The sequence below is a fragment of the Lycorma delicatula genome, chromosome 12 (assembly GCF_047948215.1).
Source record: "Lycorma delicatula isolate Av1 chromosome 12, ASM4794821v1, whole genome shotgun sequence".
NCBI classification, from domain to species: Eukaryota; Metazoa; Arthropoda; class Insecta; order Hemiptera; family Fulgoridae; genus Lycorma; species Lycorma delicatula.
In genome coordinates this window covers 29,676,641-29,704,640 of record NC_134466.1, presented here as the reverse complement: position 1 = coordinate 29,704,640, position 28,000 = coordinate 29,676,641, and the positions used below count along the sequence as shown (strand labels likewise).

The window sequence follows — 28,000 nt, the reverse complement described above, 5'->3', positions numbered from 1 at the left end:
ATTAACAAGAAGATAGAAAGAAGATTATAAAGCAAAGAAAAATATTTAATGTAACGGATAGATATCTTTATCATTTAGTCGAAAATAATGAGGTCTATTGTAACAAAGCGAAACAGCCGTGTAAAGAAATAAAGCATCTGTATTTATATATTGTATTCTATATTTATACGAAGCGCTGTATTTTTTTTTTAACAGATGAACAGGATTTTTAGGTAGTTTTAACAAAAAGTTTCTTTCCTTTAAAACATTTTTGCCATCCTTGTCAACTGAAATTACAAAATGATATAACTATCATTAACAATATTTGTGTAAAAAATTAATTTTTGCTTTTACTGACGGCTGAAATAGCAATCTTTAAGAAACAGTAATGACTGACAAAACTTTTCTTAATTATATTAAACAGAAATCTTTTATGTAATCTTTCAATAAATATCTATAACCTCTAAAAGATTTCAATAGATAAATTGTAATTCAGAGTACAGAAAATAATAGGTTTTAATATTATATAAAACAATATTTTCAAGGAGTTTCTTATAAGACATAACTTTTTAAATAAAAGCTTTATCTTTCGTAGCATATACTATTTAATTTTATATTATATTATAACTTTTCAGGCATAATATCATTGAATTGACAAGCAACTTTCTCTTTATTAATACATTTAAAAATCTATTTTTTTTTTAAATTAAAATTAAGTTAACGCAATGACTTAACATAATAATCAATTAATTATTATTTTTATGATCTGATACTATAATGAAATTGAGCACAGTTTACGTTTAGCGATGGATTGACCACTTTTGATTTCTTTAAACTTATACACTTGAATGAAATAACATACAAACATCATTGGAATGAATAAATAAAGTAAAATAAAACACAATTCACTTTGCTTACTGAATTACTTAGTACTTTCTTAACAATATAACCGATATAAAAAAATTAGCACTTTGTCAAACAAAAATCAGTATTTAATTTAAATATTTAAAAAACATTATTCCATATCAAATCTCTAAATCTAAAATTAGTTGGTTTGCATGACCATTTTTGATTTTTTGTATATTCATTCTCTCATATTTCAAAATCAGTTTTTTTATTTTAAAAAATTGCTTGTATATGTGAGGTTGAATTTCACAATGCCCTGAACACCAATTTTTTCATTTATTGACATTTACAGTTTTTCCAATATCTCACAAAGCTAATTTACTCAGAGAAAGACTTGAAACAAAAACCACTGTACTCTTCATAAAAAGTTTCTATGTATTATGTTACGTATTTCATTCTCCTATCTTATATATTTATATCCTAAAATCAGCTCTGAATTGGAGAAATTAGAATTAAAGAAAATTTCAATTTTTGCATAAGTATTTTGCTGTGAACAGTAAGGACATCAGTTCTAATATTTATACCCCTTCTTAACAGACTTCTAGGGAGCCTATTTATGAATTTTGAAGCCTGATATCCTCTTCCTTTACTTTTTATACAAGATCATATGTCCAGAATTTTTTCGCATGTATGATTTTTGATGCCTTACATTTCAGATGGGGAAGGTGATAAAAATTCAGAAACTGATTTGAGGCCTCATGGAAGTGGAATAAGTGAAAATTGCAATGTTAATATTCAATGTTGTAATTTTTATACAAGCAAGATACCCTAGTTGTAAATATATATTTTTTATGCAATCACTGTCAAGCAAGATACTCTAGCTGTAATATGCCCAAAAACTTCTAAAACAATAAGTTTCTGAGATATTGGGAAAACTGAATATGCAAAAATTGGCATGAGGGCATTGTAAAATTTAACCTAGCACAAATCAACAACTTTTTTTAAATTAAAAAAAGATTCGTTTTCAGTCTTGAAATATGACAGAATGAATTTACAAAAAATTAAAATCATAACGCAATCATCACTGGATGACTTGACATGGATTGGTCCAAAATCAAAGTAATATAAAATAATAACAAAACTTAACGCAGCATTTTTTCTCAAATTAATGCTATATTAAGACTTTATTCCTAAAACTCAATTGCCAGGGTACTAGACCATTGTTCCTTTGTATGTATTATAGCATTACTTCCTTATTGTGAATCGGAGGAGCATAGAAAAACAGCGTTAGTCATCCTGTATAATAAAGACAGTTTGGCCATGACAATTTTTAATGCAATCCACTCCCTAGTTATAGCCTGTCAACCACAATTATGTTGCATTTTTTTGTACTGGTACAGTGGAACTAAATATTTAATAAGAAGCTAGACGGTATATTTAATAGAACAAGAATCACAACCACCTACAAACTCAAATTCAATGAAAATTTTGTACAAGATATGTATATGAAAGTTGCACGACTCAACAAAAATTATTAAAACAGCTTTTGGAGTATTATATAAATCAATTAAATTTCCTTATTTTTATCTTTAATATCATAAGAGCCATAGAGTAACTTTGACATATACAGTAATATAGTAATCCATCCATATGAATCAACTTTCAATTTCACGATTTTAAATATATTAAATATCAAAAAATTTAATTTGAAAAATAAAATAAAATATGAGTTAATTTAAAAATAAAAAATATACATTAGAAATCAAAGATTTCTATTTTGTAATTTAGGCAGTAAAATTACAAAAAAAAATACAAGAAAACCAGGTTTTTGCAAGGAAACAAGAGATTTTTTATTAGAAAAAGCAGATAAAATAAAGGGAGATAAAGGGATGAAAAACGAGATAAAATATACAGTATGGTGCAAATTAAACTGAACACAAAATGTTATTTAATAAAAAGTAATTTTTATTGTAAAAAAAATCATATCTTTGTGAATATCTAGCGATTAATTATGTCCTTCTTAGTTCTTAATACTACATGTACACAATTTGGCATCAATTCAACAAGTGTGTTTCACATTTTTTTATTTTTTCATTATGAATCCATGTCGATATTACAGCTTTAATGAGGTCAATTTTTGTGGTACAATTCATTCTTCACTACTGCCCAAAGATTTTCAATTAGTTTAAGTCTGGGGAGTTGTTTGGCCACAGAAGCACTTTAAAGTTTTGTTTGTCAGAATATTTTTTCACTTTTTTGTAGTAAGGCATGACACCAAATCTTGTTGGAACACTCTGCTGCCTTTTGGCAATTTGTTTTGAAGTTGTGTCACAAATCTTTCCTTCAGAATCTTGATATATCCATCACTTTTTAACACACCATCTTCTAGAAGTAATGAATAAGGGTCTTCGAATGTGGAACAACCCCAAATGTTTTTTTTTTTTGGGATGTTCAACTGATTATTGGACATGAGCCAGTGATATATTTCCATCTGATGCTTTTCTAACATATGGAACACTTTGCCCGTGAACATAAAAAAATGTGACTTGTCGGAAAATATATCATTTTCCAGTCTTCTTTGGTTCAGTTAGCATGTGCTTTAGCTCACAAGAGGCTTTTTTGCACATTGCTGGTGTTAAAACCTGCTTTTTAAATGGCTGATAAGCATTCTGTCTAGCTGCAAGAAGTTGGCATCTAAACGTCATCAGTGTAAATCTATCCCACTGGCTGCTAATTCTCCAATTTAAGTCCACAGCAGATAATTTTGGATCAAGTTTACTCTTTCACACTAATAACCAACAAATCCTATATGTTGGAGCAATATTTCTTTAACATCCACATTTCTCTTTCCTTTGGGGTGAAAAGGAGCCAGTATCTTTAAATTGTCGTATAATAGCATTCTCTATTCCTAGTCCAACACCACTCAGAAGCTATTTGTCTTGTCATACTGGTATTCTCAGAAAGAGAAACAAGTTTTGAACGCCTTCTTGGAGTTACATACATTATTATATATTCAAGATACATAAAACAAAAAATACAAAAATATGATTTTGTAATAAAAAATGAAATAAACTTACAAAAAACACTATTTGTAATACGAACATCATTAAATAACCAAAGAACAGTAACCTCACATTACACAGAAAACTTAAAGAATGGGAATGGTCAAGCAGTGTAGTTACAATATAGAAATAAACAAAGAGTTCTGTGTTCATATAATTTGCACACTACTGTACATTAAATGTATATAAAAATTTACCCTTCTCAGTTTTACATACTTTAAGTGTCTTTAAAATCATTTTAGGAACTTTATTTGAAAATATTTTTTTTTACATAAAAAAAAATATCTTGCTTTTAAAGCTTAATTCTAAAGACCTCATTGCAACTGATAATAATTCACAAAATTTACACCAGATTTTTGAAAATATTTAAGAATTATTCATTTAATTGCTTAAGCTGTATCTGATGTTTTTTACTTCTACAAGTACTTTTCAATTTTTTTTTTGTTTTTATGAAAACAGTATAATAAGACACACTGCTTTGGGTTTATTATACATTCAGTAATATAAATTAAATACTAAAATCTAGTTATAGTACATAAAATTTTTTATTAAAATTTTTTAATTTATTGTATTTTAATTTATTATAATGTATTTAGCGGAGAAAGAAATCCAATCTGGTTAAATGTCATTCAGATATAAAAATAAACATTATCAAATAAATTGGTTGCATGTAACAAATCTGCCTGTATCAAATCAAACAGTGAATGTTATCCTACTACATCTGTCACATAGAAAAAAAAGATAAATAAATAAAATCAATATACCATACTTTTATCTTAATATTTAATTTATAACACTGAAGTGTAACAAAACTAACAGGGTGTCTCATACCTCTAGCAATTTAGCAGTTACAATTGCAGAGATATGTGTACAAAAAAAGTATAAAATGGATAAGTTTTGAAAATCAGTAGCTCTATTTAAAACATTATCATGAATAAAATGTCAACACCTGAAAAAAGGTGGATTTTGCAATTATAATTAGCTAAAGTAAGCCCTAAAAACAAGTTCTTTTTTATATACATATTTATCTAAAACAACCAAACAAATAAACATATCTAAAAAACTTTTTTAAGTAAAACAACGAATACAAAACTAAACAGGGTAAATTTTTATATACACTTTACGAAGATATGTCAGTTCATTTATGAAATATTTATCCTCAAACTCCATCACAAATAATGTTTTATCAGATACATTTGATACTGCACTAATCGGATGGTAGTAGTTTTTAAATCAAAATAAAAGAAATTACATAATTTTTTCTTAATGATTCAAAGCAAATAATAATTTATGTTGCATACATCACAAATCATATGTTGCATACGTAAAGTAACAAAAAATATGAATATAATTTAAGTTACATACAGTTAAAACTAAAATTCACTCTAAATAAAATATGATTTTTTTTTTTATAAGGAGGTAAGAATTAATTTTCTAAAACTAAATACAAAAATATGTATGAAAATGAAAATAAAATCTAAAGTTGATCAGCAGGAATAACCTAATTAAGTTCAGTTATTCAAGATCCAGACATAATTAATTTCCAAAATTGCAAAGGATGTTAAAGAACAGCAAATATTCTACACCAGACTCACTAATTAAAATAAGACATGAAGTGGTTTTCCACTGCCTTCTTCAATATACGATTACATACCAGCATACCAGATCCTCATCAAAGTGCTGATGATATTCAATGCTACAATTAATACCTTCACTATACTTACAAACAGAATTTTTTTTTTATTTTAAAGTTACATCAGCATTTCATTTCACCATTTTTTTCTATTATGCATGCAATAAGTTACAATAAAGTTTAAATACATAATATATATATATTTAAACTTTTTTTTTTAATTTTTAGAAATTGTAGTTCCTTTTACGGAGATTTAAGACAAGAGACATTTACAAAGGTACAGCAAATCAAAATAACTGAAATCCACCAATCAAAAATTGAGAACAATGAGCATACTGTCGTCATTTCAGAGTAAGGAAAGGTCCTTCAGAAGCAATGACTAATCATTTTACCTAACACTTTCAACAATAGGTGAACATCGGAAAAAGTTGAATGCAATATTCTGCTCCAAAATCATTGAAAAAAACAATTACATAAGAAATGAAATAAAGACTCCACCTACAGCAGAAATTTATTAAGCCAAGCTGACTAGTATGGGGAAGTTCCCAATGATGAAGATAACATTAATAAATGGTTGGCATGAAGTAAAATTGATCAAGGACTTGAGACAAAGTGATAATCATGAAGACAGATCAAGAAAATTGGCTTAACTAAAAGGAACGTCAGAAGACAGTTCATGTATGCAATATGCTACACAAACTATCAAATTAGATTAAAATAAGTGTTTTCTAACCAATAAAACATTACATGGAATGGTATACTAAATCTTACTGTAATTTTCCTTGTTTTTCATTTTCCAGCTACCAGATATATTTGACTCTTTGTTCAATATTAGAAATGTCAAAGCAAAAGAATTCTGTTACAGATAAACATTTTTACAACTCTCATTTTAATTTTATCAGGTTATCATTTGAGAGTATTACCAGTTCATTTTTATACTACAGAATACGATATCAGTTTATTTCAATACTTTCATAAATATAAAAAGCTGATTTTCAGATTAACTGAGTTTTCTACATTTTGGTTTCTATTTTCGATCATTATTGCAGATAGTCAGAAATTGAGAGTAAAATATTTACAAATTTTTGGCAAAATGAGTACGACGATATATTGAAGAAAATCTTGGAGATTATGGATGTGAGCTAGAAAAAATTGCTTTATTAACTATAAGAAAAACCTTTGATAATATTGCAGAAACAATGAAGCAATTTTTTAAATTCACTATACAAACTAGAGTTCCTATATCACCAATAAAAACTGGTTAATGTTATTTTAAGAAACATAGAAGTTAAATAAAAATGTTCACAGAACTTCCAAGGGAGTTCAGAATTCACACTGGCATGAGGCAGAGAAATACATTGCTGTTTAATCTGTTTATTGAAAAGGTAGTAGAAAGAATACAACTAGAGGAATTGGAACATATAATAGAATAAACTAATGATAAGTCTGGCTTTTTACTAATGAAAATATATACCAAAGGTCTTAACCCAGAAATATTAAAAACCACGTATACAAATAATTAATGAAGAAATTATTTGTATACGTTTTTCTAATTAGGCAGAACACCAACATTGGAAAGAGTGTATTCTGAAAGTGTCTGAAGTATCAAAATATCTCACCTCTAAGACTACCAAAGACAACCAAATGAAGGATGTAAAATCACAATTACAGCTGAGGATAAATGTAACTATGAACTGAAAAGGCTGTTTTACATGTAAGGACTATAAAAATTAAGAATCTGAGAATTTTAGTGCACCCAAAGATTTTATTTACAGCTCTATTTATAGACAGAAGAAGCAAATCACTTCTTGTTGCAGTATAAGAAAGTAAAATTCTGAAGAAACTTTTTGGACCCGTGTGTGCAAAACTTGGGTAAGGAAAGTTAGGAAAGCAGATCATGATGTATGTACATATAAATATCTATGTATAGAGAACTGGATATAGTGTTGGTTTAAAGAAAAAATAAGGTTACATTGGTTGGGCCACACTAAAAAGAATTATTACTGGCATAGCTATTAATGGGATTTCTTCAATGATATGCTGAAAGATAAGAGAATTGAAAGTCTGGAATAGAAAAAAAGGACAAATGACTATTGGCTTCAGCCATGAAGGCTTTAAACATTTGTTTTAGATCACATTGGTATATCATACCATGGAGCTAATTAGAAAACAGCCATCAAAGATGATTAAATGATTACTTCATTATTAGATGTCATTATGAGCATATGTAGAATATTTATCATAATTATGGTTTTATTGTTTGTAAGTTGTGTGTATAGATGAGTTTTTATAAGGCTGTGATTTTTGTTTCTTGTACCATTTTACTTAATGATAATATCATAATAAATCAGTGAATAAATCTATCATTTTATGCCTGGTGTGCATAATAATTAAAAAAATATATAATTTTCAAAAATTATCTAAGAAAAAATTTGGTTCCAAGTAATACATACAGTAACAAATAATCATAACTCAATAATGGTAAAAAATAAACAATTTTTAAATTTTCTAAAAAAAAAATATAAATACACAACCACTTTTACTCAGGTTGTATTTTAATATTCTTTATTCCAATATATAACAAAAATAGTATATTAAACCGAAATCAAGGAATTAGGAGCTGCAGACTAACCTACTGTGTTACATGGATTTTATTGTCTCGGGTATAAAGATACATTAAACAACAAAACCTATAAGTTTATTCAATCCCATTCCAAAAAAAATTAATGATAATTAATTAAGTCATTCATTTATTACTGATAAAATGTTGATTAATGTTAGTAATAAAAAAAAAAAAAACTATATACACTGAAAAATTTGCATTTAAACCATGTCCTAGAAAGAAAAATCCATTTTAAGGAACAAAAAAAAATCTAAAGTAACTTTCAAAAATTAAAATCTGTTTTAACGCCTACCTATACAGAAACAAACATGAGTATATTGAATTGCATCAGCTGTTAATCTATGATATATCGTCATGAAACATGCTACAATAAGTAATAAAAATAATAATCAACATAAATAAATGTTAACATAGAGTAGCATGCAAATTAATCTGAACACAGGGAATTTTTTTGTTTATTTCTATGTTGTGGGCCACACTGCTTGACCACACCCATTCTTTAAATTTACTGTGTAATGAGACGTTACTGTTTTTTGGTTACTTAACAATTTTCATGTTATAAATAGTGTTTTGTGAATGCCTATTTGATTTTTTACTACAAAATATATTTTTGTATTTTCTGTTTTGCATGTCTTGAATAAATACTGGACATAACTCCAAAAAGGTGTTTAAAGATTGTTTCTCTTGCTGGGCATACCAGTACGACACAACGACAAATAACTTCTGAATGGTGTTAGTCTAGGGGCAGTGAATGCTATTTTAAGACAATTTAAAGAACCGGGTTTCTACTTTTCATCTCAAAGGAAAGGCATATGTGGATGTCAAAGAAATACTACTAGAACACAGGATCGGTTATTAGTGAGAAAAAGTAAACTTGATCCAAAATAATCTGCTGAGAACTAATCAAGAATTAGCAGCCACTGGAACAGATTTACACATGACAACATTAGATGCCAACTTCTTGCAACTAGACAGAAAGCTCGTTGCCCAGCTACGGAGCAGCTTTTAACACAGTAATGCGCAAAAAACCTCTTGTGAACTAGAGTATATGCTAACTGGATCAAAGAAGACTAGAAAAATGTTAAGCTTTCCTATGAGTCACATCTTTATGTTCAGGGGCAAAGGATTCTACATGTTACATAAGCATCAGATGAAAACATATCACCGGCTCATGTCTAACAATCAGTTGAATACCCCCAGAAAAAAAATGTTTTGGGGTTGTTTCACATTTGAAGGCCCTTGTTCATTACTTCCAGTAGATGGTATGTTGAAAAGTAATGGATATCAATTTCTGAAGGAAAGGAATGTTACACAACTTCAAGATAAGTTGCCACAAGGCAACAGAGTGATGCAACAAGATTTGGTGCTAAGCCATACTGCAAAACAGTGGAAAGATTTTTCGAAAAACAAAACATTAAAGTGCTTCTATAGACAGTCCACTCCCCAAACCTAACCCCAATTGAAAATCTTTGGGCAATAGTCAAAAAACGATTCTCAAAAATAAACTGTACCACAAAAATTGATCTCATTAAAGCACTATGTGGTACAGTATGTTATAAATGATATATTATGTGGTATATACAGCATGGTTTCATGATAAAGAAACCAAAAAAATGTGTAGTACACTTCTAATCAACGCTAAATTGTGTACATGAAGTGATTGAGAACAAAGAAGGACGAAAGAATTCCTAGATATTCACAAATTTTACAGGTATGATTTCTTTTTTAAATAAATTTAACTTTTACTTTTTATTAAATAACATGTGTGTTGTTCAGGTTAATTTGTGTGCTACTTATATAAATATTATATATCTGTAATTTTAACATAACCTTTTATATATATATTTTTACAATAAAAATTTCAAAATTTTAATCTTCAGTAATGAACAAGTAAATAGTGTAAACAGTGTAATGAGTGGCCTCACCATGCCAGCCAAGTTTGCAGCCATGATGTAATTTTTTGCACAACCCCCTTCTCACGCTTTTTTCATAATTTCTTTATCAAAAACATTAAAAAATAATTCTTATTATTTTTTAAATTATCCAAATTATCCTATCTAGAACCTATTCATCCAAATTATCCAGACCGATCCAGCATCCAGGTATTTTAAATAATATAATTCTTTTTTACTATACTTCAATTCCCATTTCCTTGTTAAATTTGGTTCAATTTTTAAATATCTAGTCAATGTAATATAAAACAAAGATTTTCCATTTTACAAATCAATAAATTGACTACAGATTATAAACACATCAAATGGACATATGCAATTACAAAACCTATAACTGTAAACTGTTTACCCACCATAGCAGAACAAACTCACCGATCTTATATTCAAAGAAATCTGAGTAATATAATGATCGTATTGTAGGCATATTTTCTTAAAAACTGACATTACTGTAAGTAAATTTCAATTTAAAAAAACATATATTAATGACTATTTCTAATAATTTACATGATTTTACACATCAACACTACTGTATCAAGATATTTGGATATTTCCAGATTATCAAAATTTTAATTTATCCAAGTTGCACCCTGTGTAATTTGGATGACTAAGGTTAAACAATTAATATATTACTATCCTAAAAACTCGATTTTATACTTATTTGTTAATTTTTAGAGATAGACACTAGTTTCAATTTACGAGTCATTAAAATTTTTACTCTGAATATTAATTAACTATATAACACATATGGTATGCATTTTATTTTTAATCATACCATTTTTTTAAGTCCACAAAAAATTCTAAAAGTTTTTCAGAATGGAGATTGGAAGTTCCTGAACTATTCTTTTGAAGACAAATGTAATTTGATAAATGAAATTCTAGAAACTTTCAGTTTGGGTACATTACCATACTGGAATCTTATTTTGAACTGAGCCCACATCTTTTTTTATTTGTGTATGAGTAATGTTTTTCATTCAAAATAATTTTTAATTATCTTTATCTCAATTTTATATTATGATCAGCCCTGGAATAAGATATCAGATGTTAAAAGAAATAGCATTTTCCGCACACATATACAAATGTGATTTTATATTACGATATGAAAACAAAGTTTATAAATTCAAATCATTTAAAAATAACATTCATTATGAATATTTATTATAACAGTTCTAACAATTTATACCAGACAAATGTTAATAAACCACTAAATAGCATTTCACTATAAAAGTATATTTATGCTTAAAAAAAAAACCATTAAAAATCAAAATAAAAAATAAGATCAATGTGTAATGAGTGATGTCATTAAATTACCATCAAATACACAATGATTAAAATTTTAATAAGTACAAGTAAACACTTAAAAAAAATCTTAATATTTGGTAAGAAAGGGTGATCAGTTGTATGGCTGACTCAAAATTAGTTAGCAGCAGCCCAACTACTGTACTAACAAATATAGTATTACATATAAGCAAAGTGTTTTTGTAGAACTTATCCAAAAAAAAAAAAAAAATACAGGTGTTACCTCCAGTCAGAAATTTACACTTAATTTAAAATTAAGATATCATTCATACTATACCTTAAGGAAAACCTGATCAATATCTGGTTTTTTAAAGAAATAAAAATTAAATACATAGTATATTTCGTAACAAAAATAAGAAATAAGATATTACAATGGCTATATATATATATATATATATATATATATATATACTAACAAAAATAATGTGAAGTTGAGATCATAAAAAAGTATCAAAGAAACATTAAAAAACTACTTTCACCGAAGCTATTACATATACTCGTACACAGATCATATTTAAAAGTATAAATATAAATTACACAAAATAATCTCAAACTAAAACTGTACATACGTAAGAAATAGTACTTTTAAAAAACAAAAGAACTATTTTCATTTAATTATACATCACTTTCCTAAAAAAATACCAAACTATAATCAATAGGCCATAATATTTTAATTATCACACGCAATTTCGTTTAATATAAAATGAAATGAGACTAAATTTTTTATACAAAATATGTACAAAAAATTTTACGGATAATATTGAAGGGTTACCGTAAACATATTGATTATTCTTTCGTTCAACCTATTAAAAAGGACAACATAAAAAAAATGTTAACATTTTACATTAAAGATAAACTGCTATAATTCTAGTTTTGAATTTTTATCGTAATATATATTATGTTATAAATAAAAACTTATCCTAAATCTAAAAGATAAACAAAAAATTAACACTTAACAAAACCTGTCAATCCATCTCTAAAGAATTTATCAATTAAAGTTATATCAATAATAAATACACGAGGAATTCTATAAGGCAGGTAATTAAAATATTTTATATTTTAACGTTAGACCGAGGACTGTTTTGAGACTTGTCCTCGCAAATTTGAAAGATCCGAACTGAGATCTTTTTGTGAACCCGTTGATTGTCTCTGAGATCGACTACCGCAAGCAACGACCGACGGGCTCGAGACAGAAACAATATGCCCATCTCTTACTTCCATATCGACCGAAACACGATGTCGACGTTTCATTGTATTTGTATGATGACGGCGTTTTTTGGAAACTCTCGGTATGGTGTTTGGTGTGGTCGGTGGTTCCTGGTTATCAAGTGAAGATGATGATCCATCGCTAGGAGGATCTCTAGCAAGTGAATAATATGAATAACACTTTGATCGGTTACCTGTGCCCCGTTTGTTATCATTTCCGACATTGATCGCTTCAGAAACATCTCTAGTTTCATGACTTACAGGAACAGGAGCTGAATAATAAGGTGTACATTTTAAACCGGTTCTTCTATCAAATTTTGCCCGTTCCAATGTTTTTATTGAACCAACAACACTTGTAGGACTTAATGGCACATTAGTGTAAAAAGACGATGATGCTTGATGCACTCTTCTTTTAATCGGCGTTTTACATGGTGAACCTTCATCAGATTCGCTATATGGTGAATCGTAATCATCAAAGGAACGCTGAGGTACATACATACCAGAACGTCTTGTCTGATACTTCTCAACTGAATCATCAGAATTTTTTCTACTTGATAACATTTCAGTGGATAATGACAGACCAAAATCACCGGCTAAAGAACTGTTATCATCTGATTTTACAGCACATGAATAATACTGGCAATGTTTCACTGTTGTCCCAGTGCTGCTAGAAAAATCAGACACAGCAAGAGAAGTATCTTCACTAACAGAATTTCCATACTGGCTTTTAGGTCTAACAGCAAGTTTTACAGTGCCTTCAACAGTAGTAGACGATTCATCAAAAACACTTGGTGGTTCTTCTTGAAGTGTTTTATTTTCATCAGTAGAACTTTCCCCGTTTTCATCATCTAAATCTTTAGCATCAACAACAACAACTTTTGTAGCCTCTTCAGGTTTTATTTCCATATAAAATGTTTCAATATGACTAATTACTGGAGTATCAAAAGGTGAAGAATTTGGTGGAGAAGGCCAATCTTCTTCATGAGTAGGCAATAACAATGGAACCGGTACTCTAGAAACCGGCAACGATTCTTTTGGTTCAGGTGGTAATGGAGGTAACTCCGGAAGAGCTCGATCTTCAAACGGTACATCATGATTTGTTCCTGATGGTGGATCTGAAGATAAACTAGGCTGTCGATCACTAGAAAGTAATGATTCATCATCAACAGACAAAGATCTAGAAGACGGTTTTGTTGAAACGTCATCCTCAAAATCTGATCTTTCTTGTTCTGATGTCGTACTCCTTTCACTTATTCTAGATAAGGTACGTGATAAACCAAAAATTCCTCCAGTATATCCCCCAATAATCATTTCAGCACTGGTCATCGGGTAACCAAATCCAGTAGGAAAATCATCCTGACCATTATTTGAATGACTAGATCCTTCTTCTTCATCTGCATAATGTCCCGTTTCATCTGGAGGAAATACTCCTTCTTCAAGACTTGAACTACCAGAACTCTCTAGTGGAAATGGTTTCCATGTATTTGATAATTCAGGTTTAATTGATTTTGATGAAGAACTAGAAGGTTCTTCATCAAAACTTCTTTTTTCTGGTATAAATCTTTTATCAGATGTTGAAGGTTCATCTAAACCTTCTATAACTTCTAACTGTAAAGTCTCCTTTAAAGCTTCTTCTACATTTTTACTTTCATCTTTTGAAATCACCAAATCAGTCTCATTCAATTCAGAATCTACAGGTTTTTCTTCTTCATTTTTAATATCATTTGTTTCTGGGGTGAAGTCACTTGTAAAAAACTTATTTTCAATAGATATATGCTTATCAATATCACTACCATCACTAGTAGAAGGTGGATAGTTCATACTACCAGAAATTTGGTTAACATCTTCACTAGATTCCCAACATTCATCTTCAGTTGAAATTACTTCACTACCAATGTTTTTCATGAATTCACCAGCTTGAGCAGGTTCAAAAATATCACTTCCCGATTCAATAGCAGGAATGTCACTTCCTGATTCAATAGCAGGAACATCACTTCCCGATTCAATAGTAGGGATATCACTGCCTGATTCAATAGCAGGAATATCACTTCTCGATTCAATAGCAGGAATATCACTTCTTGATTCAATAACAGGAATATCACTTCTTGATTCAATAACAGGAATATCACTTCTTGATTCAATAGCAGGAATATCACTTCCCGATTCAACTGGTTTTGCCTCATCTACTTTAACTACACTATCCATTTCAGTTACTTTCACATCAGTATCAACACATTTTTTTACAATATTCTCTTCTTTTTCTTTTACAGTATCAACTACGGGTTCAATAATGAATGTTTCGTCATCATAATCCTTGCTCGTGAAATCTATATCTACATCATCAATATCTAAAGTAGGTACACCTGGCACATCAGTTTCTTCTGAAGTCCAGATATCAACTGAATAACTTTTTTTGTTTTTAAATGAATCTAAACGTTCTTTTCTTGTACTCGGTCTTCTTTCAGCACAAGGAGATGGTTCACCATCTTGTACTCGACAAGGTGAATGTGGTGGATCATTAGGAGACAGACATGGTGATGGGGATTTTGGTTGACCATCTTTTGGTGACAGACATGGAGATTTTAACGAATCTGCATTAGGTGAAAGACATGGTGAGCGACTGTCTCTTGTTTCCTGTTTATCTAGTACTAAGTTATCAACTTTAGATCCTTTTCTATTTATAAAACTATTTTCCTTAACTCTATCGACAACTTCATCTAATTTTTCTAATGTAACAGTTATTTCATCTTCCTTTACAGTAGTATCAGGTGTTTTTGATCCTCGTTCTTTCATATCGCCAACAAGTTCTACAGAAGTCATAATAACTGATGTAGTTAGCACTTCTGGTTTATTTGTAGAACCATCTTTTAAAAGATTTACAGGTTGGACTTCTTTTACATTACTTTTTGTTTTAACATCATTATTTTTATTTTTTTCTGCAAAAGCTTCTTCTTTAGTAGCTGCTGAGGCATCATTGCATATTTTATCAACTTTTTTTTCTTCAACTTTAACTTCTTCTTCTTCTTCTTCTTCTTCTTCTTCTTCTTCTTCTTCTTTGATCTGACTTGCTTGTTTAATTTCACTGATATCTTTCTTTGTCTGTTTAACTTGACGTAATGTCTTATCCTCAAGTTCAATAATTTCATCATTGTCAACAGTATCATCTTTACTTGAAAATGATGTTACAGGTGGAAGCCTATGTAATGAAACAACAGGAGCATCCAATGATTTTGCTCTTCGTGATGACGATGGCGATACAACAGATGACTGTTTTGGAGCAAATGTTGAACCTTCTGATAAACCAAGACGTGCAAAAAGAATCGGTGATCTTTCCCTTTTATGAGATATTGGTGCAGGTAGATCACCAAATTTTTTCCACATGGTTTCTGGTAATGCTGATGGCTTTTTAGTTGGCGTTTCTGTACCAATCTTTGCTACTTCTACATTACTTTTAACAGAGCTTCCTGCTGTTAAAGAATTTGGCATATCTTTGACAGACTTAACTTCTGCAACATTACTATTACCTTCATCAGACTTTATAGTAATAACTGTTGTCTTTTTAGTAATGACTTCATCATTTTTTGGTGGTTTAATTTTTTCTTGATCTTTATCTTTCTCTAACTTTTCTGAAACAGTAACCATTTCTAATTTTGGTTTTTCAATCACAATAACCTTACTAACTTCTTTTTCAAAATGTTCTGAATTAGTTTCCAACTTAAGAGGTTTTTCTATAACTTTTATCTCACTTTTATTTAACTTTTGTTTTTCCTTACTGTCGTCTTTACTTAACTTTCCTCTTTCAAACTTACTATCACGTTTAGTCATTTTTTTTGTATCTTTCATTTCTTTATCCAACGATTTTGATTCTTTACTTAATTTATCACCTTTCTGTCTTATATCTTTACTACTTTTTGGTAGATCTAAACTACTACCCCTTTTTATATCTTTTTCCTTATCAATACTATCTTTACTTCCTGATGATGACCTTTTTTGAAATGCTTTCTTTCTGTTACCTCGATATTCAACAATTATAACATCTGGATCTGAACTATCTAATGAAGAGCTTTTGATATCTCTTTGTCTAGAATCTTTCCTATCGCTACCACAAGAACAAACATCTTGTGAACTATCACTATCTATTTTTATAACCTGTACAGCTGAATCGCGTTTGTCAAAAGAGCTATCTTTACGTAAACCACTATCGGCACTATGAACATGTCTTACTTTACTAAGAATACCTTTTTTTGATTTTGTTTCTTCACTTTTAACTTTAACAAGATCCTTTCTATTAGGAGTTTTAGGTCTATAACGCTCATCATCAACTTTAAGTGTATCCATTTCAACAGTTTCAAATGAACTTTGCCGACTATCACTGCTTTCTCTAATAATCTTACGTTTAACTTCATCACCTTTACCTTCAAACTCTATTCCAATAATATTATCAACATTTCTTGTTAGAACGTCCTGTAAATCATCTACACTTTCAGCACCTAATGACAATGATAAACCAGAATCTTGAGAATTCAAATCGGGTTTCATTTTTGTTTTTGACAATCTATCACCGCTATCAATGCTTACTTTTTTTGGTGATTTTATTTTTCTTCCCAAATCTGGAGATTTCTCTGGAGATTTTCGAATATAAATTGGGCTGCTCTTCTTCGGTGATAAGAGCAGAGGAGATCTCTGCTGCTCAATAGACAGACTATGTTCACCACTAGGTACCGTACCATTCATTTGATGACGTTTATGCAATGTATATGGTATATCAACAACACTCCGGCTAGTACATGGAGCATTCAAACCTTTGTAATCATCAGCACCACCGGAATCAGCTCCACTGCTTTCAGTAGGTGTTAAATCTATTGATTTTTGATGAAGTAGCCGTCTGTGCTGTTTTGCAACTTTCCAAAAATCACTAACATACGGGTCACTTTTTGTTCGTTCAACAGGATAATGAGAGAGAGTTGACGTTATTTCATCATCAAAACCGATAACCATACCAGGTCTACATTTTGCATCAAATTCACTAAATTCAACAGCACGTTTACTTGCAATTTCTTGTTTACATTTTTCATTAAATTCATTAAAATTCATATTTGCATATCTTGGTTCGACATAACCTAGACGTTTTTCCACATCTGAACTATCTTTACTGCCAAAATCATCATCCATTACAAACATCTCATCATCAGGAAGTATTTGATCACCTGTAGAATCAAGACTTACTGAACGAGATTCACCATATATATCACACCGTTCTCGTTCTAAAAGTTCATATGAATCGTGGCTGAGATCATCATGGCTCAGGATCATCTCTTCTCTTGAACTACCCATATCTATAACCAAAACGCTTCCACCGGGTTCCATGCCGCCATCATCACCTGCACCACTTTCAGTCGAAAGACTAGAAGTAGTACCCGGATAACTACTCGAATAAACTTTTGTCTCTGGTGCTTCGACATTACTGCGATCTAAGGAAGGTGTTTTACTTCCAGAAATGCTATAACATGACCTACGACTTTCATCATATCTAGTTACTGGAGCATCTAAATTACGTTCTAATTTTTCGACTGGTTGAACAATATCCGATAATTTTTTCTGTCCACGATTCAATTCCTTACAACTAGCACTTCGTTGCCAAGTATAACGTTTATTATCGGCAACAATACTATTTTCTTCATCATAATCATCACCTATAATATCAGTTTGACTAGATCTAGTTTTAGATGTAGGTGATGGTTCCTTGCGGCTGCGAGATGACCGCCGTGAGGATGTGATGGATTCGAGTTCCTCACCACAATGGCGACAGAATGACTGTCTATCTGAATCGTAGTCATAATTAAATTGTGGTGAATAATAAGCATTAATCTGACCTTGTGTTGTAATATCTGTAGTGGGGGACCAAGTCGCTGTTGCAGCTGGATTCGTTGGAGTGACACGGCGAACAGTCGGGCTCGGAGAAGCCGCTGTACCCACTCCGGCAAGGCTCATCGACCCGCAAGACAGAGACACTGAAACAACGTACAAGAAGTTACATGAAAAGTTCACAATTATACATAAGTCTTAATAATTACAAAAATATACTTTTTTTAAATATCTAACCTTTTATCTTAGTAAAAAAAATATATTAAAAATTGATAAACTGGAGAGCTCAAACAAATGAAGCATTAAAATTAATTTTACAAATAACTTTGCTACCGTTTCTCTTAATTGAAATTATTAACAGTTCATTGTGCCTCATAAGTACACATAAATGGGTTTTCAACTAATGAAATGCAATAAATGTAAATAAATATAAAAATAATATTAAATAAATATTCATAAATATTAACAGACTAACAATTATAAAAAAAATAAAAATAAACTTTTATAGAGAAATTGAGAGAACCAGTTTTTTTTTTCTTTTTTAAGAAACCATACCTTCAAACCCTTCAAAACCATACACCTTTTTAAAATTTATTAATTTCTAGCTCTATGAAGTTACTTAAAATATTTTCAACACTAGAAATCTTTATTATCAATCTATATTGGAAAAGAAAAGTAAAGGTACCAGTTACTGTTAACTATTTTTAATTTTGTAAAATGTATGTAATATGATCACTTATAAAACAAGCAATGTTCTCTAGCAAAGAATATATTTTTCTTCTCATATATCTACCTACCTACTTCAATCCTGTAACAGCAAACAAAAAATCCTAAAGGAATGCAACAAGTAGAGAGGCTTCCAGAAGAATCAGAGAACATGAAGTAAGAAAAACCCAGAAGAAACAACGAAAAGATTCTCTCTAGAAAGAGTTTATAGAAAAGCATAGAAGGTGCAGACAATAGAAATCATTACTCTCGAACAAACAAAAGAATCTGCTACTATTACTAACTACAGGTCAAGCCCTAAGCCAGAGATATAAATACTGCTGAGGGCCTGCACGTTCAGTACAGAGTACGATCAACATGAGTACAGTCTGCAATAAATGCAATCACAATTTGCAAGATCATTTAGAGTAAATGTGTGGTAACAAATGAGCAAAGAACATATCACAAATATTCCATTTTAGAATAGTACTGTCTGTGGATACGTATGAGCAGATATTCTGTGAATTCTTTGTGAACATGGAACCAAACTGACATTATTCGATCATAAAAGTATAAGCTAGTTTCCTTTTGTAAATATTAAAATTAAATAATTCTTGCATAAAATGAATTGTTGATTTTGTGATTATCTTACTATTACAATCTCATTAATTTTGTATTAATCTGTATTAGCTATTATACAGGACGTTTCATAATGTTCTTCGGAGTTTCAAAAATTCATTAACAAAAAACTATTTCACTCACAAAAATAAAACAAGTACTGTATGAAAGAGTACTTCAAATAGTTTTTTCCACATATACTAGGCAGTTAGTAAACCATTTGCTCGCTAGGCGTCAACAGTAGAGAAAATGGCTGCCATGGGAAGCGAGAAGTAATTTTGGGTGTTAGAATTTCACTTGTCAAAGTCAGTAATTTCTGTGCAACGTGCGTTTCGGTTGAAATTTCATAAGGAGCCACCAAGTGACAATTCAATTCGTGCATGGTATAAAGAATTCAGTGTAACTGGTTGCTTGTGCAAGCGAAAATCAACCGGTCGTCCATCAACCTCGGAAGTCAATGTCGAATGTGTGCGTGCAAGTTTCATTTGCAGCTCGTCAAAATTGACTGCGACTGCAGGCAGAGAATTAGGAATTCTGAAAACAACAGTGTGGAGAGTTCTCCATAAACGTTTATTATCCAAACCGTACCATTTTCAATTAATCCAGTATCTTTCTGATGGAGATAAAACACGTAGGCTCGATTTTTGTTTACAGTTACAGAAAAAGATGTTGTTAGATGAAGGTTTTGTAAACATGATAATTTTCAGCGATGAAGCTACTTTCCATATAAGCAACAAAGTAAACCATAACATCAAACATCAACATCAAATCACAACATGCGAGTTTGGGGAACTGAAAACCCACACGCTTATGTGGAACACATTTGGAATTCTCTAAAAGCAAATGTTTTTTGTGCGATCTCTCGTGAGGAAGGATATGGGCCGTTCTTTTTTATGGAAACGACAGTAACCGGCATGATATACCTGGATTGTTACAATTATGGCTTATGCCTCAGCTACTTAACGACTTCATTTTCTAGCAAGATGGTTGTCCTGCCCATTTTCATAACGAGGTTCGACAGTATCTTAACACAACATTACCTGGGCGCTGGATAGGACATGCGTCTGAAGAAGTCCAACACATTATGCAGTGGCCACCAAGATCACCAGACCTCACGCCATGTGATTTCTTTCTCTGGGGTTATGTGAAAGATAAGGTGTTTTTATCCCACAAATGCCGCACGATATCGCTGAGCTAACGGATCGCATAATCAATGCAATCAACTCAATTGAAAATGACATGTTAGAACAAGTTTGGCAAGAGCTAGACTTTCGTGTTGATGTGTGCCATATCACCAGAGGAGCACGTATTGAACATTTACAGATTTTAACAAAAACTGTTTGAGTCCCTGCATCACCTCGTACAACTTTCATTTAGGTAAGTGAAATACTTTTTTTGTACTGAGTTTTTGTAACTCCTAACAACATTATGAAACGCCCTGTAAGATTTAAAGTAAAATCTTATATATTTTGTAGATTATAAGTTATTTAAGAGTAAATTAATTGTATTTGTAAGAAGTTTTACACATGCTACATCTGAATATCCTTGTGAAACATACAATAATAACCATAACAATGGTTTACAAAATTAAATATATTTTAATCTTTATTTTATGTATTTCTGAATGCATGTTTTTAATTCTAAAATTTGAATAATCAACCAAAAAATAAATAAAAAATTATAAAACTTAAAAAAAATCAATACTAAAAAAATTAACCTCTTCTCCATTAAGTTCTACATAAAATGGAATTAAGTTCTCTTAAAATGAATGAAATTAAGTTTTCAAGATGATTCAAACAGTCAATAAATTTAAAAAAAAAAAAAAAAAAAACAAGTTACAGCATCAAGCGGAATAAAATGTTTAAACATACATTTGTTTTTCTACTTTATTACAGAAAAACTAGAAGGAAGAGATAATTTACACATAATTAATGGAATGAAGAATTAAAAAAAAAGTGGAATGGAATTCATCAAGAATAATAAGTGATTGTGTAAGAAGAATAGAGATATAGAACAAGATAAATTGAAAAATGCTGAAAAAGATGTACAAAATAACTCTGGTAATAGGCAAATATTTTTCAGAGAATGGAAAAGTAGGAATGAAAGTACTATAAATTCTAGTATACCAGGTGTGTAAATATGAAACCAGAATTTGTCCATAGATGGCCATAGCTGTCAATGTAGTTAACATCAAACCGCATCACTGGTGCCATTTTCTTTCTTTGACAGGTGACAAAGATTTTCAACTCACAATAATACAAGTTTCATACAACAGCATAGTTTTAATTAGCGTTGAACATGTTGAGTTTTGTACCTGCAAACTACGACTTGCAGACAGCACTGATTTTCTGTTACCATTTAAAGAAAACTGCTGTAGAATCGCATCAAATGGTTGTCGAAGCTTACGGTGAGCATGCTCTTGGTAAATCAAAGTACTTTGAGTGGTTTAAAAAAAATATTCAAAAGTGGCAATTTTGATATGAGAAATGAAGAACGTGGAAGGGTACTGAAATCGTTTGAAGACAGTAAATTGCAAGCATTGTTGGATGAGGATGACACTCAAACGCAACAACTCGTGGATCAATTAAATGTAACAAGAGAAGCCGTCTCCATATGTTTGAAAGCCATGGGAAAGATTCAGAAGATGAACTGAATGAAAGACAGCAAGAAAACCAAACAACCAATTGCGAAATGCTGTTCGCCGGGTAAGAAGAAAGTCATTTCTCCATCAAATTGTGACAGGTGATGAAAAGTGGAAATATTTTGAGAATCCTAAGCGTACAAGACAATGGGTATCTCCAGGCAAACCATCGACATCGACTTCAAGGTCAAATCGTTATGGAAAGAAGACAATGCTCTTGTGTTTTGTGGATCAGAAGGGCATGATCTGTTATGAGCTGCTAAAACCTAGTGAAATCGTCAATACTGAATGCTAAAAACAGCAAAAGATCGATCTGAATCAAGCATTACGTGAAAAACAACCAGAATATCAAAAAAGGCAATACTAAGTGATTTTGCTTCATGATAATGCACCATCACACACAGCAAAACCGATCAAGGAAACGATTGAGGTGTTCAGTTTGGAAATACTTTCACACATGGCTTACTAACCAGACCTGGCTCCGTCCAAGTACTATTTATTTGCATCGATGGGATACGCACTTGCTGAGTAGCACTTCACTTCTTATGAAAATGTACGAAAATGGCTCGATGACTGGTTTGTTTCAAAGGAGCAACAGTTTTTTTGGTGTGGTATTCATAAATTGTCAGTGATGGGAAAAATGAGTAGCTAGTGATGGCTATCATTTTCATACAATAAATGTGTATTTTCTATACAAAAATTCCAGTTTCATATTTACACACCTGGTGCAAATCAACCTCCTTTATAACTTAAATCTCAATTTAAAATCTAATTTTGAACAATTTATGAAAGATTTTCAGCATAAAAGGTTAAAATTATTAAAATGATTGAGCTTTTTAAGTATAACCTTAATTTATTTCATGGATTAGATGATTACTATTAAAGTGCATATTAAACATTTGTGAAAGTGTAATCATAGTTAATTCATGTTTTCTAAACAGATAGCAGCACTGTTCTTCAATTTTATCTTGCTTTTATATTTTGTGCATAATAGTTTTTTATTAATAAATGTCATATGAAATACAACGCTTTACGTTACAATTTGTAGTTTCTAATTAATAATAAAAACAGTGAAATAAGAACAAAGTACAGGACTGATGAATAAGTTCTTATGATTGGTACAAAATAATATTTACAAAAATTACTTGTAATGCACTACATCTTTACTAGAATTAGACAATCATACTGCAAAATGAGTATACATACACCATCGAACTGGTTACTCATTATATAAGATTTTTTCATCTGTGGTTCGTTGGTACACCTAGAGTAAAAGGCTACACTGGATGAGGCACTACTACGATGAGATTATTATGTTTCACTTCAATTACTAATCGGTGCAAAAACTGTATCTCAATAGTTCAAAACCAATAATCTAATTACACATATTTTCCTAACCTCTGTTATATGCATTGAAAACAAAATTTTCAGATAGCTGTACTTAATCATACGGCTAAGAATTCCTCCTAGTTTAAAAAAATTAAAGATGTTAATGAATTACTTTCACTAGGTTTTAATGTTTCTCTACATTTTCTGATTTATATTTAATCCACTAGGGGTAAGTTTATGACAAATTACAACACATAGCACAGCAAAACAATTAAACCAGCTATTTTATGCTATTCTATCAAAATTCACATCCAGCTGGGTCTGTTTATCTTTCTTTTTTCAAATACATCTAAAAAAAAAACTGAAAAAAGTAAAAAATAAATAATACTTTTGTTTTTAAATCATAGTGGTTACGTACCTTTTTTCATTATAGTAGCTATTGTTTTAACATTTAAAAAAAGATAAAATCATATTAGTTCTATATAAGTAAAACATTTTTCCTCTGATAATAATAATTTATTACTACCGACTGACTAGATTGAGCAATTTTTGAAGATAGTGAGGTAAAAACAATAAGAAAATTCATATTTTTATTAATAGTGATTCTTTCTATAAAAAAACTGTTTAATTAATTACAAGTCTCAGCATGCAAAGGATTAAAAATCTATCTGCCCAAAATACATAATCAGATAGTTACAGATTTTCCTTTTGTGTGTTCAAGAATGAATTGCAGTCTTTTATTTTGGACAAACATTTACAAATCATTGCTTAAATGCTTCTAAATCATAAAAGATATCCTTCACTGGAGAAATATGGAATATAAGTACTAAATTTTAATAAGGAAAAGACATATCCTTTCCTTTTTCTTTATTTATTTCATTAATATTGTGTATCTTAAGGGATCTTTGAGTGTGATTTTTTAATTCCTAATTTATTTTTATAAGCAGAAATGATACATGTCAAAATTGATTGACTGGCTTGTACCAACAGTTCTTTGTTGAAGGATGTTTTATTCACCTTGCATCTTAGTTTTAAAACTTTTTATATTTATTTGTCAAATAAACTTCTTTTTATTTCAAAATTTTGGTTGAAAATTTTAAGAAATCAGTCAATAACATTAACAAAATTACTAAAACAGTTAATCACTTGAAAAGATTAAATTCATTATTAATAAACAAATATTGATTATTCCTTGAAATCTAATATCATATTTGACCTATGTACAATTATTTCCTGAATTTACTTTTATTTAATAATATCCTAATATGCTGTCCAATACAAATATATTTATTTATTAATATTAACATTCCACTACTACTTTATATACTACAATTTTATATATAAATATGCATATAAAATAATATACACATTTTTTATGGCTGTGAGATTATTGTTTTGTTAAACCCTCAGAAGTCAGTTTTTTAGATACAAAAATGGGCTATGAAATTTTTATCTGGCAACCATAAATATGAATCAACATGTAGACCTATATTTTGAAAATTAGATGTGTTAACTTATCCTTTTTATTTATATTTATGAATGGACAATCTTTGCTAAAATGAATGATCACTTATTCTTTAAAAAAAATAACAACATCCACCTTTACCAAACAAGAAAACAGAACTGTTTACAAATAACTCAATACAATACTTCAGCTTATGAAAAAGTTTATTACGTTTCCATTGCAATTTTAATAGATTGCCGAACCATTTGAAAAATCTTCTCACAAATTTACTTAAAATACAATTAAAAGATTTTCTTTTATGTTAACACTATTACTCTGATGATGAATTTTTTAAATAAATACAATTTATCTACATTTTCTTCAACATATACATAAATATGTGTTCAAAGTAATTTTCGACAGTTGCTTCTGAACTGTTGATTTTTTTTAAGAATTTTTTTAATTAATGTATTTTATGCATGCTGCAAAAATAATGCTGAAGAGTTATGAATAAAAGGTTGATGGAGGAGAATGTGGGGGGAAAGAACAGTTTGGATTCAAACAAGAAACAAGAGAAGCTGTAGGACTGATCAGATGACTGGAGAGAGATGTTTTGAAAGAGGAAGAGGAAGAGGAAGAGGCTTGTGTTTTATAGATATGAAAAAGGCAATCAACAGAGTACAATGAGAAAAATTAATTGAAATTCTGAAAGAAAAGATAGTTGATTGGAAGGGTAGGAGACTGATCAGAGAATTGTACATGAAGCAAAAAGCAGCTGTGAAAATAAATGAGAATCTCACAAATTGGTTAGAATCAGGCAAAGGAGTGAGGCAAAGCTGCTGTTTATTACCAACAATGTTCACTTTTTATGTCAAAGAAATATTGGATGGCTAAAAAGGAGCAAGCAAAGGTGAAAGAAATATAGGTTACATTAGATTTGCTGATGATCTAGATTTGCTATAGATTATAGCTAGACACTCAGACATAAAAAGGAATTATGAAAGCATTGGAAGTAGGAATGAAGGAATACGGGATGAAAATAAATGTAAAGAAAACAAAAGTTATGAAGGTGATTGAAAGGGAAGATATGGATGTTGTAACAGCAAAAGGAAAAATTGAACAAGTAAAAAGATTCAGATATCTCAGGACAGTACTAACTGAAAACTGGAGGAGTAAAGAAGAGATTAAGCTGAGAATTGCAAAAGCAAAGGAAGCTTTTTTATAAAGAAAAACCTACTCTACAGCAACATGCATCTGAACCTGAGGAAGAGAATGGTGAAATACCATGTTTGGAGTATACTTTTGTACAATAATGAAACATGGACACTGGGGTAAAAGGAAAAGATAAGATCAGGGCTTTTGAGATGTGGGTTTGGAGGATGGAGAAAATGAAATGGGTGGACAGAGTAACATAGAAGTAATAAGAAGAGTGAAAATGAAGGTAGAACAATATTAGCGACTATCAAGAGGAGAAAAAGAAACTGAATCGGGCATATATTTAGGATAAAAGTAATAATAAATAGAGTTCTTGAAGGCTCTGTTGAATGTGAAAAACGAAGAGGAAGAAAGAGGCTGAAGTTAACAAATGATATAAAAGGTAGTGAAGGTTATGATGAAATGAAAAGAAAAGCATGGGACAGAAACAGATGTAGATAACAAAGGTGACAGGGACCTGCCAACAGGCAGAATACCACATTATGATGACGTATTTACTTAAAATTACTTCACGATATTGTATTTAAATAATTAATAAGGACTCTAAACACAACTATTTTTATATTATAATTGTTTTTATATTTATAATTTAACTTATATTGACATGATCTATGTAATATCTTCTGATGAGAATAAGGATTTATTTATTGCTTTATAAGATTTATTCTTATAAGAATTATTCATGCTTTCTCCTTTATCTTATATATTTAACAAAAATATTAAAACATTTACGATACAATTTTTATTTTAATAAACTAATAGAGAAAAATTGCAATGATTCACAGTATGTTTCATTTAAAAATATATTAACTTTGATCAATAGTTATAAATCTAAAATATAATGCATTTGTAAGAAAACAACAAACAGGATGTCTGACTTAGCACAATTAATCAGATCCTGAAAATTCAAATACTCTAAATTCAAAATAACAAAGTTATTCAACATAATAAGAAACAGCTAGAAATAAAATAAAAAACAGTACACTAAGTACTACTGTTATCAGAAATCTTTCATAAACATTAAACAGATAAGGCATAATATAATGCTAATTTAAAAAAATAAAATAAAATGATCTATTCTAATCAAAATAGATTATACGTCTACCTCTTTAACAAAAACAACTATATACAAAGATATATGAAGAATGAGATGAATTGATTAATATAGAAGAGATGAGAAAACAATAATGGAAAATTGAAAAATGAAAAAACTGTAAGGGAGTTTATACTCGCTGAACAAATAAGGACTTTCAAATAATTACATTTTGTAAGTTGAACGACTTACAAATCAAACAATAGATTGGAAAATGTATGTAGAAGTAGATGCTGATGCCATAATTTAATAAATATACCATAAATTTTTTAAAGTCAAGAAGAAACAAACAAGAGCAAAGAAAAAGTCAATAAAGAACTAATTCTTTAATATATCTCATCAAATATACTAGGTGATTCAAAAAGGTTTTTAGAACTTTAAAAACATATAAAAATTTATTGAGATAACTTACAGATTCGATTGAGATCTCATTTTATAGAAAAACACATCATGTTTGTCACCCAAAATTCACATTTGTTTGATTATGGCTTCC

At 29.9% G+C, this 28,000-nt stretch overlaps 2 protein-coding genes across 4 annotated transcripts in view; both read right to left on the bottom strand.

Moving 5' to 3' along the window:
* LOC142332914 (FERM, ARHGEF and pleckstrin domain-containing protein 1-like) overlaps positions 1-28,000 on the bottom strand; it is a 410,843-nt gene that overhangs the window by 121,217 nt on the left and 261,626 nt on the right. For all 3 annotated transcript variants that reach the window (XM_075379617.1, XM_075379618.1, XM_075379619.1), the window contains exon 12: positions 18,471-18,608. In XM_075379617.1, the coding sequence (XP_075235732.1) occupies positions 18,471-18,608 (138 nt within the window). The remainder of the gene's footprint in view (positions 1-18,470; positions 18,609-28,000) is intronic.
* Positions 12,457-18,462, bottom strand: LOC142333308 (uncharacterized; the record flags this gene model as incomplete). Its single annotated transcript, XM_075380332.1, has 1 exon — positions 12,457-18,462. A coding segment is annotated over one exon (6,006 nt), but the record flags the coding sequence as incomplete, so codon positions are not given.